The 16384-nt window shown below is 38.7% G+C and overlaps 3 protein-coding genes and 1 long non-coding RNA gene across 5 annotated transcripts; 3 read left to right on the forward strand and 1 right to left on the reverse strand.

Annotated features, from left to right (window-relative positions):
• Positions 1 to 2707: 2707 nt before the first annotated feature.
• LOC145699028 (uncharacterized) lies at positions 2708 to 4672 on the forward strand. Its single transcript, XM_081776280.1, has 7 exons — positions 2708 to 2874; positions 2917 to 3147; positions 3192 to 3353; positions 3450 to 3723; positions 3769 to 4009; positions 4111 to 4275; positions 4318 to 4672. Exons 1-7 carry the CDS (start codon positions 2730 to 2732, stop codon positions 4630 to 4632), a joined length of 1533 nt encoding a protein of 510 aa, XP_081632406.1. The 5' UTR covers positions 2708 to 2729; the 3' UTR covers positions 4633 to 4672.
• A 3116-nt stretch (positions 4673 to 7788) lies between these two features.
• On the forward strand, positions 7789 to 9053 carry LOC145699597 (uncharacterized). Its single transcript, XM_081776875.1, has 5 exons — positions 7789 to 7909; positions 7991 to 8251; positions 8296 to 8535; positions 8583 to 8834; positions 8879 to 9053. The coding sequence occupies exons 1-5, from the start codon at positions 7805 to 7807 to the stop codon at positions 9032 to 9034; spliced, it is 1014 nt and encodes a 337-aa protein (XP_081633001.1). The 5' UTR covers positions 7789 to 7804; the 3' UTR covers positions 9035 to 9053.
• Positions 9054 to 9493: 440 nt separating this feature from the next.
• On the forward strand, positions 9494 to 12473 carry LOC145697042 (uncharacterized). 2 transcript variants are annotated; one of them, XM_081774177.1, is made up of 6 exons: positions 11097 to 11328; positions 11378 to 11479; positions 11520 to 11644; positions 11687 to 11777; positions 11920 to 12024; positions 12119 to 12473. In XM_081774177.1, the coding sequence occupies exons 1-6, from the start codon at positions 11167 to 11169 to the stop codon at positions 12245 to 12247; spliced, it is 714 nt and encodes a 237-aa protein (XP_081630303.1). In that variant the 5' UTR covers positions 11097 to 11166; the 3' UTR covers positions 12248 to 12473. The 2 variants fall into 2 exon arrangements, 1 of the variants encoding a protein (XP_081630303.1); XR_014133847.1 differs by lacking the exons at positions 11520 to 11644; positions 11687 to 11777; positions 11920 to 12024; positions 12119 to 12473 and adding exons at positions 9494 to 9634; positions 9888 to 10895 and having other exon boundaries at positions 10938 to 11328.
• A 507-nt stretch (positions 12474 to 12980) lies between these two features.
• LOC145700218 (uncharacterized) lies at positions 12981 to 13448 on the reverse strand. The gene is made up of 3 exons (XR_014134173.1): positions 13276 to 13448; positions 13137 to 13211; positions 12981 to 13091 (listed from the first exon to the last, which is right to left on the reverse strand). It is a non-coding gene; the product is annotated as an uncharacterized LOC145700218 (long non-coding RNA).
• Positions 13449 to 16384: the final 2936 nt, after the last annotated feature.

Raw genomic sequence — 16384 nt, forward strand, 5'->3', positions numbered from 1 at the left:
CGTGGCTCACTTTCAAGTTGCTACGTAAGAGATCCCGAAAGCTGAGCGAGGGCGCCCTTACGAGAACGCGCGGTTAGGTTCATGAAACACCTTCTATCAGCAAAAAGGACCATCTCTTACGTGCCAGCGCCACTGCTTCTTGAAAGTGTGCGTGCGAAGAACGTTGTGGCACATAACTCAAAATGAATTCATTCCAATTTTTGATTCTTAATTTCTGTAAAAATGGAAATATTAAACAAAAATTTCCAGGGGTCTAGATCAACTGTAACCAAAAACCATGAGTCAGTTTCTGAAAGCTTAAATTAATAACCGCGAAGCGGCTTTTTTAAAACGAAGCCGCGAAGCGGCTTCGCAAATATTACATTATTATCTATGAAATATTCTGGCGAAGCCGCATAGCGGCTTCGTTTTTGCAAAAAGCCGCTGCGCGGCTTTTCATTTTAGCTCTTTAAAACCTGACTCAGGTTTTCTACACAGGACTACTCGATTAATCAACCCGTTCTGCCCGTTGAAAATCAATATAAATTCGTGGAAAAATCATTGAATAAATAAAAACATGTTGAACAAGATGAAAGTCACGAGAGAACTTCCAAAAAGAACGGCCAAAAAGTAACGTGAGAGTTAATTATAGAGCCCCTAGAATCGAATATAATGTTCCACTTCTAGGTGTTGAGCGATTGACATTTTTGGATTTGATGCGCCTTTTTCTGATCGCGGATTAAATCCCGAGCTACGAATTTGGCGCTTGACCAACGAATACAAGTGCATCTGCCAAATTGTAAAAAAGGAATAAATGAAGGGCTGTAATTATCGTATGTTTCATCGAAATTGAATTTCGAAGGATTTGTTCCTCGCGAAAACATAATGAGAATATTCGCACCTTTTTTGCTTTCCCATCTGCGCTACCCAAAATAAAGCAATATGGGTTTGGCAAAAATATCATGGAGTCCCATTCAGAGAATCCAGAGCTCGACAAACGGTGAAGTAATCCTGAGTCAGGATTATAAAAAAAGCCGCAAAAACAGATAACTAGAAGTTAATTCTTCCTTTAATTTTTGAATTCTGGCGAAGCCGCTGTGCGGCTTCGATTTGAAAAAGCCGCAAAGCAGCTTAAGATTGCTAACCTTAACCCTAACCCTGATTCAGGTTTTCTACACAGGTTGTCGAGCCTAGGGCAAAATTTTTCTGCCAAAAAATTAAGCCTTTGAAAATTGAAATTCCTGTTCTCGTCGAAAATAAATGTAAATTTGCACCATGTTGCGCGGTACTTGATAATTAATAAAAGAACAAAAAAGAGCGAGAGTTATGAAAAAATAAGGTCATTTGAGGTCCCTTTTGTCTGAGGCGGGAGAATCGAGTTTATAGCGCTCGAAATGAATTTAGATTTGATTAGTAAAATTTACGAGAGGAAGCGAAGAAAGCGATGGAAGGGTCAAGAGACAGTTTTCTTACGTCAGGTTCGTTACAGTAGTCGTGCAAACGTCTCGAATACGTTCGTCTGCTCTTTGAGATTTACATGAGTTCACAGGGTCAGAAAGGTCATTTACCATGAAGCAGGCATTTTTTATTGATTCTATTAAATAAATATATATTTATATTAAATATATTTATTCAATTGAAATATTTTAATTGAGTATTTTGAAGTAAGAAATAAGTAGGCCAAAATTCAAAACATCAATTTGTTTTTGTTTAAACATGCTCTTATATGTACTTATAATTAGAAAATTCGGAGCGTACACACCCATCTCGAAACTCATGCGATATTTGTTCATAATGACCTTGCCGAAAAATCCAAAATCTGCTGACCCATTTTTTGTTTTATCGAAAGTCAAACTTATTGACTGTCTATACTTGGTAAGACTTGGGAAATTCTGGTTTGAGCCGCAAATATTAGTGACATCGCAGTAAGATTTTTGTTTTCAGTGTGTTCAAGAAAAGGAATAAAAAATAAAAGTAGGTAAAATAAGAGCTAGTAGGACCTGAAAATCAGCGATTGAAACGAGTATGGTTTTTTGCTTTATCCCTCGCTTTCGAATCCATTTGTTAGAAGGGCAGAAGGAAGTCGCATCTTAGTCTTATTACAAGATACGGAGATTTCCTTTTCAACTTTTGGTTTGTCGACAAAAACTACTGACTTTCAAGAAGTCGCAGGGTTTAGTTATATCAAATGATTATGGTACTCTATTCTCCGTGTAATCTGACAATGACTTCTCTAGTATCAAGAATTGTTATTCACAAATGGCTTTTAATTAATGATCAGGGATCGTATGTCTCCAGTTTTGACAGATCGACAGAACGTAGACATGAATAATAAAGGTTCTTTATTTTATTAAAACTGGCCCTTACTTATTTTTTACTTTGGCAAGATAAGAGAGGATAATTTTGCCCGTGGGAAAACCTGAAAAACTCCTTTGTTCAAAATTTTTATTATTTCATTTTTCCGTGTTTTTGCTCGAAATATCGTTCCGATCTCCCAGCCGAGATTCAGCGAACAAAGAGTTTAAGAGGTTATGAACTTCACTATTTTTTCATGCGGCCGATTTAGTGTTCGTGATCCAATTCCTGCCTGTTACGAATTGTTACGCTAGAATATGATAATCCAATTTATTTTAATATAAAAGTCCGTGAAAATCAAGTTTGGCCAAGTAAAAAACCGACTTTTTAGAATTTAAAAATTTCAAATTCAACATTTTTCAAATTAAGACGAAGCAAAACAAAAGCGTGAAAAGATGAAGGCTTCGACAGTTAATGCAGTCTCGCTATTTTTGGGAATGATCGAAATGCTGCTTTTCGCAAATATTTTCTACGGCTTTCCCTTTATTCAAAAGATTTTTGAAGAAGAAAAGGTTTACATGAACGAAGTTTGCTCGCCAGGTAGAACATCATTATTCTCCTCGAAAATGACCAAAAATTCAGATGATATTGTCAATGGCACGTATTGCAAAGAAGCAAAGCTAGAAATCGGCAAAATTTGGACGTACGGCGTCGTTTTCTCCTGCACCGGTCCGCTCGTTTTTGGAACGCTTGTGAACGCCATTGGTACTTCTTGGACTAGACTTATCGCTGGAGGTTCTGCTACCGTGGGTCTCTTACTGATGAGCTTCTACAAAACTTATTCTGCCCTCCTCCTTCCCGGAGTTATCTTAGGTGAGAAAAAAATAAACGGAAATAATTCTCATCGTTGATTTCAGTTGCTTTCCCATCAATTGCCTGGATCATGCTCAACACTTTCATTTCGCCAGTTTACAAGAAAATCACTGTCATTCTCATCGTCATCATTCCTGGTTTGATCAATTCTTCCGCTACATCAATGCTCATCGCTAAGAAATTATATGAGTCCTCAAATGGAGAAAGTAAGTCTTTTGAAACAAATTATCTTTTTGATCGCTTATTTAATCCTAACCCTAACCAAAATTCGCCATTTAACCCTTTTAAATTTCTTCTTATAGTTGGTTTGGAAACTGTTTTCTCCCTCCTCTGTATCCTATCAATCCTGATCCACATCCGAACTCTCTTCTTGATGCCATCCCGCCCAATTCCGAAAAACATTCATGACAACTACAACTTGTTCAAAGAATCCCTCGTCATGAGTTTCTGCAAAAGCACGGTGAAGACAGAAAAGATGGAAAAGCCAAAACGACCTTCTGCCAGCTCACATTTGAAATTTTGCAAAACTGGGGCATTCCTGGTTTACTTGGTTTACTACACCATCGTCACTTTCAGGTAAAAGATAGCCACGAAATCATGTTTATTCATGGATCCGTTCAGAATCAACACCATTCGTGGCTGGATGACAACCTGGATTAAACATGCATACGAAGGAGTTAAGACCAATTGTTCGACAGAAGAATGCGTTGCCGAAGTCGATGGGACAATTTCTTTCCTGATCGATATTAATGGGTACGCTTACTTCTCTCTTGCCCTGATTCCGCTTATCCCTGCTTTTATCATCAAAGCTATTGGCAACTCATACCCCGAGGGATACAAATTTGGAGAACTCAGAGCCAAGGTAAACAAAAATTCAAAGAAAAAAAAGTTCCCTTTCAAAGTTATGTAATCCGCATGAATCTCTTTAAAAACTCTACAGTTCTTTTAAAATTCTCTTTTCAGCTCGGAGGCATGATTTTTATGATGACATTTTGCGCTGGCGTCTCTTTGTTGTGCTCGTTTTTGATGACCCTGACCGTCTCTTCCGCAGATTCATACATCCTCGCCATTTCGAACATTGCTCTGTCCGTTTTTATCGTCCCGCTTCATTATTCAACACCTTGGCTGGTAAAAATCATTATTTATTTTGCCCTTTTAAACATTTCTTAGCTTCTTTTCTCCTACTTCCCGCCGCAGTTCGTTCAATTCCTCTACGCTCTCATGACGATTCCCTCCATCCTCGTCTCCTTCCTCAACACTCCTCTGTACAACATGATCCTCGGGGAAGAGGACTCCATCAACTTTGGCCCAGTTTCTCTCTACCTCGGTCTTTGCTCAGCGCTTACGTGGATTTGCTCCGTCTACCTTTGGTTCGACTCTCGAAAACTGATCAAAAAGAAAGAAGAAGAAGAGAAGAATACTCTCTATTCGCCCGAAAAGAATCTAATTGACAGTAATCGTGATGATGAAGTCGTCAAAGCCTGAATCATCATAACATATTCCTTTTCTATTTATTGTCTTATAATAAATGTATATTTCTTTATGTATCTGATATTGACTTATTAAAATAACAAATTCAAGGCTTTTTACAAGTTTATTTAAACTCATACTCATGGCTTTTGTCAGGTTTACCGGGCGAGTAATTTGTCAGATGTCGGTTTTCTTTCGATCTCGGCGAAATTGCAAATGCCCATAATATGTTAAGAATCAAGCAAAGTCCAAAAATGATGAAAGGTGTGATGTTAATAAAAGGATCGACGCCTCTTACAAATTTCATAAGCAGGTAGGTTCCGACGAGGAATGAAATATGCTCGAAATGAATAAGAACTGTATTGAAGATTCCCTAAAAATTATAAACAAAAATCAAAATCTGTGGATTACCAAAAAGCGAGAATCATCATCCAAATCATAGTAAAGTATCTTCGACAGCGAGTTCATCTTTTCTTCCCGAGGATTCTTGAGATTAATAAGGAATAGAGCGAGTAAATGAAACAAGATTGGAAGCCCAAATCCAATAAATATCCCGAGAGATCCCCATATCTCATCGATTTCGTTCAAAGCAAAAAGGAGAAAATAGGCTCTTGTGAAAATTTGCAATAGAAACTTAAAATAATTAAACAATATGATTCAAGTCTTGACAAACCATAATAAAAATATATCCAACACGAAAGGCACTCAATTTGTTCTCATATTGTAGTACTTTCTTTTTTGTCGTGATTGCCCAAGAAAGAGATAAAAGAGAAAAATATAACGACATCACATGCAAGAGAACGTCAATAGCATTTCCTTCTTTAATTGGCTCACAATAAAGATTATCCGGTTTAACGGGGTCTTCGGGCCTTTTGCACACATTCAGAATATGAAATTGTAGAAAAAGCTACACAAAATTTATTCTTATCGTTATAGTGGAAATTTGTATACCTGAGGAGCAGATTCAAGTGATGCTATAATGAACTTCACACTCATTAATTCTTTCAGAGCATTTAAGTCCTTTTTTGATTCACCATTTTTCCAAATTTGATAAACAGGACCCATTAAAACACAATGAAGAAGTTTAACCAGAAAGGATCCTCTCTCCTCTTCCGTCAAATTTGTTGATTGATAAGATGAAATACCAGATAAAATCCCAGCAAATAATACGATTGTAATTGTTATTGATCCCCATAAGTAATTCTCCGTGACAAAATATTTTATTCCAAGATAAATATCGGATCTTAAAAACTTTAAATAAAGTTATCTTTCGCCGCTGTTTACCCGAAGTCGAGAATGTAAAGGGCAATCGCAAAACACACTTTCGCAGTCGTCAGGGCATTTCGATTTGATCGAGTAAGAAAAACAAAAAGCGTCAGAAAAGATAATATAATAAAGAGTGGCATGAAAAGATATGATTGACTTTTTTCCATCAAAAAATTATTGATCCAATTTTTCTTGTTACCATAAATACTCTGGTAAACCGCGTAAAGTTCGTCCTTTGGATCAATCGGTTTACAGTAGAGATCTGCATCTGTTTGATTGTGCGGAATATTTGGACATCTTCGCCCAAGAGGGTCGATGAGAAATGGCAAAGCAGCTCCACTTCCCCTTGGACTATCATCGTCATGCACATACCATGAATGAACCTGAATCCAACCATCGTCGTAATAAGGAAATAAAGCCTCCTTAGGGCTTGAGTCCACTCGGACTCTGCTGAGTCCTCGTGGATAATGGTGTACTCCCTGTCTTTCTCTAATAATGCTGGCTTCTGCTGGATAAAAAGATATTGTTGTTTATATAGCGCTTTATTAGACCGATGTTGAAGGTCTTTGTTAATCAGATAATAACTGTATAACTTGATAATAAGCTGATAATAATCTGATTATAACTTGATGATGTTGACAGTGAAGTACAGGCTTTATATAGTCAGTGAATGGTGGGGGTACAGAGTAAAGTGTCGCTGTTGAGTGACTTATTGCTGCCACCGGAAGTGGACAGGAGAATCTGACAATAGGATCAGGATGAAGCTGGAGTTGTGATAGGCGGAAGCGCGCGCCGCGGGCCGGATGTGATAAGGCGGCGGGCGTCCATTGTTATTATGATCTAGATGACTCCTGATGTTATGAGTCATAGGAAAGGAATTCGCGTAGATGGGATTAAGTGGCAATACGTCGAATACAAACGTAGAATACCGTGTGCCAGACCGTGCCATGATACTCTCTATTTTTTTCGATAATGTCACTTTTTACGCCAAGATGCGTTTATTTTTATGTACCTTATTGTTATTTCGGTGAAAAGAGTCCCACTTTATTTTACAATCTCATCGCCTCACCGACCTCATTGGCTAGAATTTAATTTGAGAATCATGAATCTTATTCATAATACTCGACCCAAAAATAGGCACATTTAAATATCTGTCCCGTTCTAAGTCCAGAATCTAAAATAAGAGCACTTGTCAAACCAGCCCCTCAGAAATCGCCGCTGAACGCGATTTAGTCAGGATCGAGGCATATTAAACGCGTCGGACGTGTGGTATAAACTTACTTTTCACGAATTAGTCTTTGCATATATTAATATTGCAAGAAAGAAGGCCGTTTGGCAGGATTTGAAGAGTTGATATTATCTTTTTCAAAATAAGTGAAAGCAGTGAACATGGACTTTTTGAAGCTTTTAGGCATTTTTGTTGCAGTTCTTTCAGGTAAAAAGTGACTAGGGCAAAATTTACCGTACTTACTGTAATCATTCATACTTAGGGGAAACATCTGGAGAACTAGTGCAAAAAAGATGGGGAGAAATCAACCCTTGGTACTCTAGAATGCACTCTCTAACAAAAAATGGCAGAAACACGAACCGCTATTTCCTAAATTCTTTCATTCTAGGTTTTATTTAAAAATTTGTCAAATTTCGCGATATATAAAACCTTGATAAGAACTCAATTCGTCAATTCGAAGAACCCAAAAGCGAAGTTTTTCTGAAGCTCCCAAGAATAAACCAATCACAAGAATAGACATAATCTCTCCTTATTTCTTCCGTGACATAATTACAAAAATATCTTTTATTCAATCAAACACTAAAAATATATCATCGCCACCGGCATTTTCTTTCATCATATGCTGATTGCAACCATTTCATAATCACATTCACTTTTGCGAGAAGAAGTAGCATCGAGAAAAAAAATTGAGAGATGAAAAATATTATCAGCACAATTTTTGTCGCTCTCGCAAATGGAGAAAAATTCGGATCATCAGAGGTTTCAAAGGACTTGAAATTTGGATGGGACCTGAAAAATGTAAGTTTTTTCTATCGATAAAATGAAAAATAAGGGTCTTCTTCACCCATTGAAAGGACATTTCTTCACAAAAAATTCTAGAACTGCGGACCAAGGCCTCAAGGACCCCGCTACCCAGAACCTCCGGTCGCCTCCTCCGGCGACCCAAATGAAAACAAGTCATGTGACATCATCACCGATGCTCAGTACATTTCTGGTTACAAATGCGAAGCGCCTTGCCAAGCAGATCAGGAAATAGTCGTCGAAATCAACTGCAACTGCCACACTTCGATGGGTCCCCTGCAGTTTATCAAACAATGCGAGTGGGAATTCGTCGACGGAAAGAAATGTCCTTCTTTGAAGGTAAAAATCATCCATGCTTTCATCCTCTTATTCCTCGATTTCAGCCTTTTCAAAAAGAATTCGACTGGGAGTGCGACCCAAGATTTCACAACTGCCCTGGTCCTCAGTACAGATCGGTAAACCGCGGCCCTTTAGCTTCTCCGAGACCTGCAGTTCAATCAACCAGGGACAGGCCTGCTTTTCAACCAAAAATTGCGGACCGTGGTCAAAGGGTCCCAACCGATCAAGAGGAAGGATCCCTCAAAATTGAGCCAATTGGTGATCATGGAGACCTAATTACTCAGGTACTTATTTCGAAATCGAAATAAAAAGATGATAAAACTGGCTTTAGAAAGAAAAAGTTAATGGAACGACTTCAATCACGAACATCATCGATTTTGCCCCAGTCTTCTCCAAGCTCTTCCACGGTCTCGAAGAAGGCGAAAAAGGAGAAACCGAAGAATACAATCAGCCTCGAAAGCGATCTCTCCGAGACCACTACGAGTCAGAATACCCAGATTACGACATGAACTACTACGGCGATTTCTCCACGCAGAACATTTTCAAGCAGATAACCAAAGAAAGCCTCAATGTCCAACGAAGAGTAAGCCCATTTTGATCTCCTTGAAATTGATTGAAAAATTCTAGCTCGCTCGAACAATTGCTCAACGAAATCACCTGCGTCATGTGAAAGAATCGTTGACTAAAAAGCTCGAGTCGGTTCTTGATCTCGTAACAGAATACGAAGGTTCTTCCGGAAATGAAGATTTAGCGACTTTGATTGCGGAAATTCAAGCGACCTAAAACTGATGAATCCTTTTCTCATTGTACATTCATTTTTTGTCAGAATTAATAAATATTCCTTTTGAAATATAAAATACGTCATCATAAATTTGAAATAATTGTTGAATTCATTTTTCCTGAACCTCATCATAAATTATATTGACTGCTATTACTCGTTACCTTTCACCTAAAATAAATAACTCAATTATTAGGAAACCTGTAAATTTATATTTCATCAAAATGACCAAAGGTTTATGGTGTTCATATCCGACTAAAACTCGCGTGACCTAAAACGCTTGCTTTACAATCCAAAAATCGGTTGGATTTGTCGGCTCGTTAAGAAAATCCAGGTGCTTGTTCCTCTCCTCTTCTCTCTAGTTTTGATAAGAAGTCTGCGCCAAACCTGCGCCGGTATCGTTGCCCGCGGCGAGCCTCGTCCCTCCTAGCGCAAGTACAAAACATTCGATTTCAAAAGCCCAAAATACACCCAAATCTCACAATTTTTTTAATAATGAGTTGATAAGAGAATAATTTTAGTAATCAGAAGATAATTTAATAAAGAAAATGCCGAAAAATTATATAATGATGATGCCTAAAAAGACGAAGAAAAAGAAGGAATGTGTTTTTTATTCTAAAAATTAAGCCGAAACCTGATTTAAGTATTTTATGCGCGAAATTTGACTAAAAATTTTTTGAAAATCTACATTTTTGGAATTTTTTTTATGTCTGCAAGAATAATTTTGAGCATTTCGGACCAAAAAATTAAATAATTTTTTTTATTTTAATTTAAAAATTTCTTTAATTTTTCACTCAAAAATTTTAAGAAAATGAATTTTCATGAAAATTTATAAGAAAAACACAGAAAAAGCGTGAGCATCCCGATTTTATCCGTTGGATGCTGAATCTCGTTGTCCCCTTACTCACGCTCTTCGGTATCCTCAACCTTGTTATCTCCGGGGAAGCAATAGAAGGCTTCTTTAGCTATTTCAAAGACAGCAGTCCGGGCGCTGCGACGAATTACGTTGGCTCAGACGGAATTATCATCCATGGAAAAGCGGCTCCGGCGAAAACGGACACCCAAATCGACCCGAGCAAACTTCAACCTGTCGTTCAAGAGCTTCTTCTCAAATCACAACAGACGGGGCAAGATCTAAATCTGAACAATCAACAATCCGATTACGAAAAACAGCTTCAATACCAACAACAGCAGTTCCAGCAGCAGCAGCAACAGCAACAGGTTCAAAACCCCCCTCAATATGGCCAAATCGGCTCTGGAAATGCAGCAAATATACTCAACTCAATGACAGAGAGAAATCTGCTGGATCCATCGCCGATTAAAATGTCCCAATTTCGAGAACTCGGAGCTGATCCGGAAAATGACCTGGATGAGACAAACACAAACCAGGATGATGATTTCCGACCAGGGCTGGATTTTGATAACATGCAGTTTCCAGAGTCCTCGAAGGTTCAGTCGCATGAGTGTCCCAATTTGGACGGGCATGACTGGAGCGAGAATATTCAGCCGAAATACGAAAGCCATCCGTGGAGATTTCTCATGCCAGTGCTTTACTATGGCCCGAATAATCAAATCCACGGCCTTCGAGAATCGATCATTCTAGCGATTAAGCTCAATAGAACTCTCGCCCTTCCTCCTTTCCACAAACATGCATCTCTCGTCGCAGAGAACACGCCTTTCTCAGACCTGGTTGAAGCGACTCATAGAATCGACGAACGAGCGTTGAGACATCTTGTGAAAATTGTCCGACTTGATGAGTTGAGGCAAAAATGCGGAACGTGGTTTGGAAATGCGTTTTTGACCAGACAGTTGAGCTGCCAGCCGAATATGTTCGAGCGACTTTTCTCGTTTGAATACTACACTCAGGTTCGATCCTTATTTTCTTCAATGATAGTATTTCTATTCTAGATCCATCTGCTGAAATACCACACGTGGGAAGATTTCAAAAAGAACCAGGGTGCCAATTGCGAGCTGCTTCATTCCCCGTCTCTTCCTCCTCAAACAGCTCTTGCTGATAAAAGGGCAATTCAACTCCCAAGGAGCGTTTTGTCAACAAATTTTCATCATGAAGATCATTTTCTTTTCTTATGTTCTTTGTTAAAAAACGCAGAAAAGCTCGACAGAGGACTTGAAAAAGATGTATTTTTCGAACGAAAGATGCGCCGCGCTAGTTTTTCCGTTCAAAAACTTCAATTTCGATCCGATCGTTCTCAAGGCGCAGGGAGATAAGCTCACGCCAGAAATGAGGAGCTTGATGGAGGATGTGATTAATGCCACTCCTCGGCCTCCTTACATCAAGGTAGTTATTTAATAACATGAAAAGGGGTTGTTAAATTGAGTTTGTTAAGGACGTCGCAACGATGTTTATCGACGAAGTAATTCGACAAGGGGATTTTATTGGAATCCACTGGAGATACGACCTCGATGATTGGATGACTATCAATTGCAAGGTAAGGTCACCAGCTTGCTTCTTGAATGCTCATATTGTAGGATGGCGTTCAAGGCTTCATGGGACAAAAATGTCAACAGATTCACAGCGCAAGAGCTGACCCGAGCATTCTTGCTAGAGGAGTCGCCAAAATCGTCCAATATCTTGGAGAAAAGGGAGCAACAAGGTAAGAATTGATTGTTTTCTATTCAAAAAGGGTCGTTTTTAGGTCGAAAATTGTATATATTGCTACGCCGCTCGCAGAAGAAGATATGATCGAGAAGATAAAATTATGGCTTGAACAAAATTCATCAATAAAGGTATTAATTAATACAATTATTAAAATACAATATGTATGTATTGACACCGGACTTTCCCTGCTTGTTGCCTACAGATGATTTGTAGTTTGTTAAATTCAACTTATTAGGAAATTTTAAATACAAAATTTCTGCAAAGTTTCAGGTCTTATGGTCTCGCCATCTGCAAACTTTTTTCGACCATTTTTATCAAAACTGCGATGTTGTGAACAGAGACTGGTTGGATTTACTCTCTCTTTTGGAACAAGAAGTTGTTTACAGGACCGGGCACTTGAATTTTACTGACGAATATTTTGTCGCAAAAAGATAATCATTAACTTATCATTTCGACCAAGAATATTAAGCCCTGCAACAGAAGTACAGTATTCATCCGATCAGTAGTCTCAAGCTGGTCCCTGAATGTCCAGCTCCAACGATCCGTGGAAAATCGAGACAAATTCGACGTCACAAATTGGCGTCTTCTAGGGACATAATTCTAGAAAAAAAACAACAATTCATATGCAGAATCAACCGCCTCAAGCCATCAAAACCGTATCTATAAGAAAATAATTTGTACAGTCAACATGTACGAACCTTGTAAACTTTGAAAAACAGCAAACTGCTTATATACAGAAAAATGCAACTGCCAAAAACAATCAACCTGTAAAATATTATTTTATTTATCTATTGAGTTACACCAATAATATACTCGAAACTTCTTCAAAATTTATTTCGATTGACAAAATCAGTCAATGCAGAAAATATGTCCATTGCAAGTTCCGGGTCCCAGTAATCTGAAGACTCAGAAGAGTCGGAAGAATCAGAAGAGTCAGAAGAATCTGATGTCGAAGTAGTTGTTGTCGTTGATGTGGTGGTTGTTGTAATTGTGGTGGTAGTTGCATCAGCTTTATTAATTTGAGCAACACAAGTTTCGAACATTCTTTCTGCTTCTGATTTTGCTTGTCTTAGCTGAGAAATTTTCGCATCACATTGAAGCTTGGCTGCATTTTGAGTTGATTTTAACTGTTCCATTTCACTTTCTCTATCTAAGAGCTCAAATCTTAATGTTCGATTGGAACTTCGAAACATAAATAAGACTTTCATTTTTTATAATTTATGTAAAAACTTATGTATAAGCCCGATTCTTGCCGAGGAAGTTTTTTCCAGATCTCTGTATTTTCTTCTACCTGAATTTTTATTAATAATTTTATTTATCTACTTTAAGTATTTATGGTACTTATTCTAAGTTGTAAGACCAAATTATTTATTCTTGTCTTAAATGCGGCGTTATTCTCAGCCAATCGCTCTCGAATAATCCTCTCGATTTCGGGTCTCAGTCTTAAAATTATTGAAATCGGTTCAAAAAGCAGTTATTCTTCTTACGAATCGAGGCTCGGTGTGCTTTGATTATCAAGCTTTGTACAACTGCATTCTCCAACAGCAATTTTCAATTCAGAGCTGAAGGAAGTTTTTCGTCAAAAACTGTCATGAAAATAAGCCCTCCTGTTGATGAACCCCCTACCTGCATTTGTCACTACATTCTTTCGAGGAGCAATTTTCAACACATCCCTTGAATTCAGCATTTGCTTTCTCTTTGCAAATACGTCCACGCTCTCGCACTCGGAAACCAAATCCATCACTCTCGCAAAAATTTTCACAGGAAAAATTTTCGCTACAAATAGCGACATTTTCTGATGAAAGCGTATTTATCAAAAGAAGGAATACTATTCTCAGCATATTTCTTATCCTCAGGAAAAATCATTCTGAGCGAAATAAAAGCGTGTTTATTTGCTCAATAATTTTGGAACTTCCTTCTTTAGTTAGAAAAAAGCGCATTCCTTTTTTAAATTTATTTTCTTGAGACAGTTTATAATTGTTCTTGAAATGAAAAAAACTGCGCTTGTTACCAAGACAAGTCTCTTTCTCCGTGGAGTACAGTAAATGACAGTTTATGTAAGACTTTCTTTGGCAACTTGAGTGTGAGGATTTCGGAATGCACCGTGGTACTGACTTGGTCCAGACCAAACAGAAGATTTTGAATTGCTTGGTTGCGCTAAGAAGATATTACCTTCAACCGGTGATCCATTGAGTAGTCCTGTGCAGAGTTGTCATTAAAAAGGCAACGTTGAGTAATTTGAATCAGTTATAGACAAGCTCTGCCGTTCAAAATGACAACTCTGTTCCTGAAGATCCAACCGCACTTTTGAACGCCGTTGCTGCAACGTGATTGCATCCTTTAGCATTGTAGTCCAAATACGGATCGCAGCAATAGTAGCAAACACTCTCAGTTCCCTTGCCTCGGTGTTGCCATCGTTCAATTGACCCAAATCGCCGATCTCCCCAACCATTTTGCGACGATTTTCCATTTCCACTTTGCGTATCTTCTTCCATCCACGAAAATCTTCGCCAGGAATCGCTAATTGAACCGCTCGGTATTCCGCTAGCATAATCCTGCCACGCCCGGTAGTGGCGGCAAAGTCCGCTTCTGACTTCCGTCTGAGATCCTGCTGGAACATACGCTTCATCTACCAGTGTTGCATTGTACCCGTGATAGAAAGATTTGCCCATAACAATTTGGTAGTTTTGCCATTGCTGTCTTAGACAGCTTAGGGGTTGCTGACAACCCATTGTTACTTTGATCGCGCCATCTGAATTGGCTGGGAAGCCGTTGAGTCGTTCTTGATGATGCCTGGCTTCATCAGCGGACCAAGGAGCGCCGTACTCGAAGTTGAAGTCGTTCTCGTCGTGTCGGATGATTCGCCGCTCACTGATGAAGCAAAAATAGTCCTCACCCTTTTTTCGGATCAAAAATCATGAAAATCAAACAAATTACAAATATTTTGATCCATTTTCCTGACAGTACGAGGCTCCATGTCGGAGTGCATCTCCATTCTGAATCGTGTCCGCCAGACAAGCCGTGTATCCAGCGTCGGTGTCGCAGGTCCAGCAGATTCTTCCGTTCCCAAGGGCTCGAGCAACAGATCCGACTAGTGTTGAATTTCCACCAGATTGGTCAACTTGGGACTTTTGGGTGATCTCTGGGTACCAGTTTTGATAATAGTCGACAGCTGCTAGTTGCGATAAAACAAGACTTATTTCGGCTTAAAAATTCTAAAAACAATTTCTCTTTTTTTGTTAAAAGCCGTTTCCTAAAAAGAAAAAGTAAGCGTTTCATCCTGAATTTTATCAATTCAAAAGGCGAAATGGCGAAGAATGAGGATGGAAACGAGGTGATACGGAGCATGAGCCTTGGTTTGATTGACAGAAAAGTTTACAAACAAATATCTGGCCAACAAAATTTTCAATTAGAAGTTTCACGGCAGTTTAGAATGGAACAAATGACAAATCTGAACGAAAGAATTTATTCGCATAGGGTTTGAAGATAGGGCCTGAAAGTGCGAAGTTAGTGGTTGACCCCGACGGATCAGAATAAAATAACAACCTTGGCTCCTCTCCAAGTTCTTACAACTACTCTAGAAAAGTCAAGCTTTTGCAAATCAGAAGGCAAGCCGATGCCTAATTAAAAAGACGTATGAAAGAGAGAAATGCATTTGTCATTGTCATCGGTGGTGATGAGGGGGTCGGAAAGACCCTCATCAAATGCATGCTTCAGAAGAATCCAGGTATTCGCAATAATAAAAATTGTAAAATTGAAGCTGAATAAGGATCGTATTTTATGTTCGCTGGGCTCGATATGACAAAGCTTAGAAATGCTCTTCGAAAATTTCGAAAGCTTTCCTTCATGTCAGATATTAATTACATCCAGGAAAAGACAATAAAAAACGGAAAATAATTCCTTTCTTATCTTTGCCTTGATTTTGACTTGAAAAGAGCTTTCTTCTGACGACAAAAGCTTCCTGGAAAACCGGTATTACGTAAAAATGGCGGCTGTTGCTTCAAAATTTGAGTGCTACACTGGAATGCCTCTTACAGAGCTTGTACTTGTCTGTACAAATAGCACCAAAAATGATCCAATGAAGGAGCTTGACTTGAGTTCAGCTCGGTCTTTCTACTCACAGAAATGATTTCAGATAAGTTTTTCGCAAGTTCTCTGGACACTTTTTCTGAAATCAACGAAGACAACATCCATTTATCTTCCGATCCTTAAAGCTTTCTACCGACTCGCAGCAAGATTTTCTGTCGACACAACGATCATTTCCGCTCTTTACGATTTATCAGACAAGGCAAGGGTTCAAGCATCAATACTCAATATCATGAAAATTTTTAACGAACCCGCGATCGCCAGCCAAGCACATTATCTGGCCAAGTCGAGCGAGAAATTCTCAACGGCCTCATGGAATCTTCTTTTCGCGAACATCGTCGTGACTTGCGCCAAGTAGCCTTGGTTATCCTCGATGGAGTAGAAATCAATGCAAAGAACAAGCAAGAAAGCATCAAAACCGGCGTTGGAATTTTGGACTTGATCGAAAATCACAGCATCATTGGACTCGCAAGAGAACATATTGGTACCTGGGCCCAGTGTGTTACCAAAGAGACTGCAAAAGCAGTAGAGGAACTTTCCTTTGCGAAGAAAATGTACAATCTCATGGTCGGAAAAGTCAGCAACTTTGTTCAATTGGAATCATTTATCAAAAAAGAAGCGAGCTCTGGAAACAAAAAGGTTGGGAGAA

The sequence above is a fragment of the Oikopleura dioica genome, chromosome 2, assembly GCF_907165135.1.
Source record: "Oikopleura dioica chromosome 2, OKI2018_I68_1.0, whole genome shotgun sequence".
Taxonomy (NCBI): Eukaryota; Metazoa; Chordata; class Appendicularia; order Copelata; family Oikopleuridae; genus Oikopleura; species Oikopleura dioica.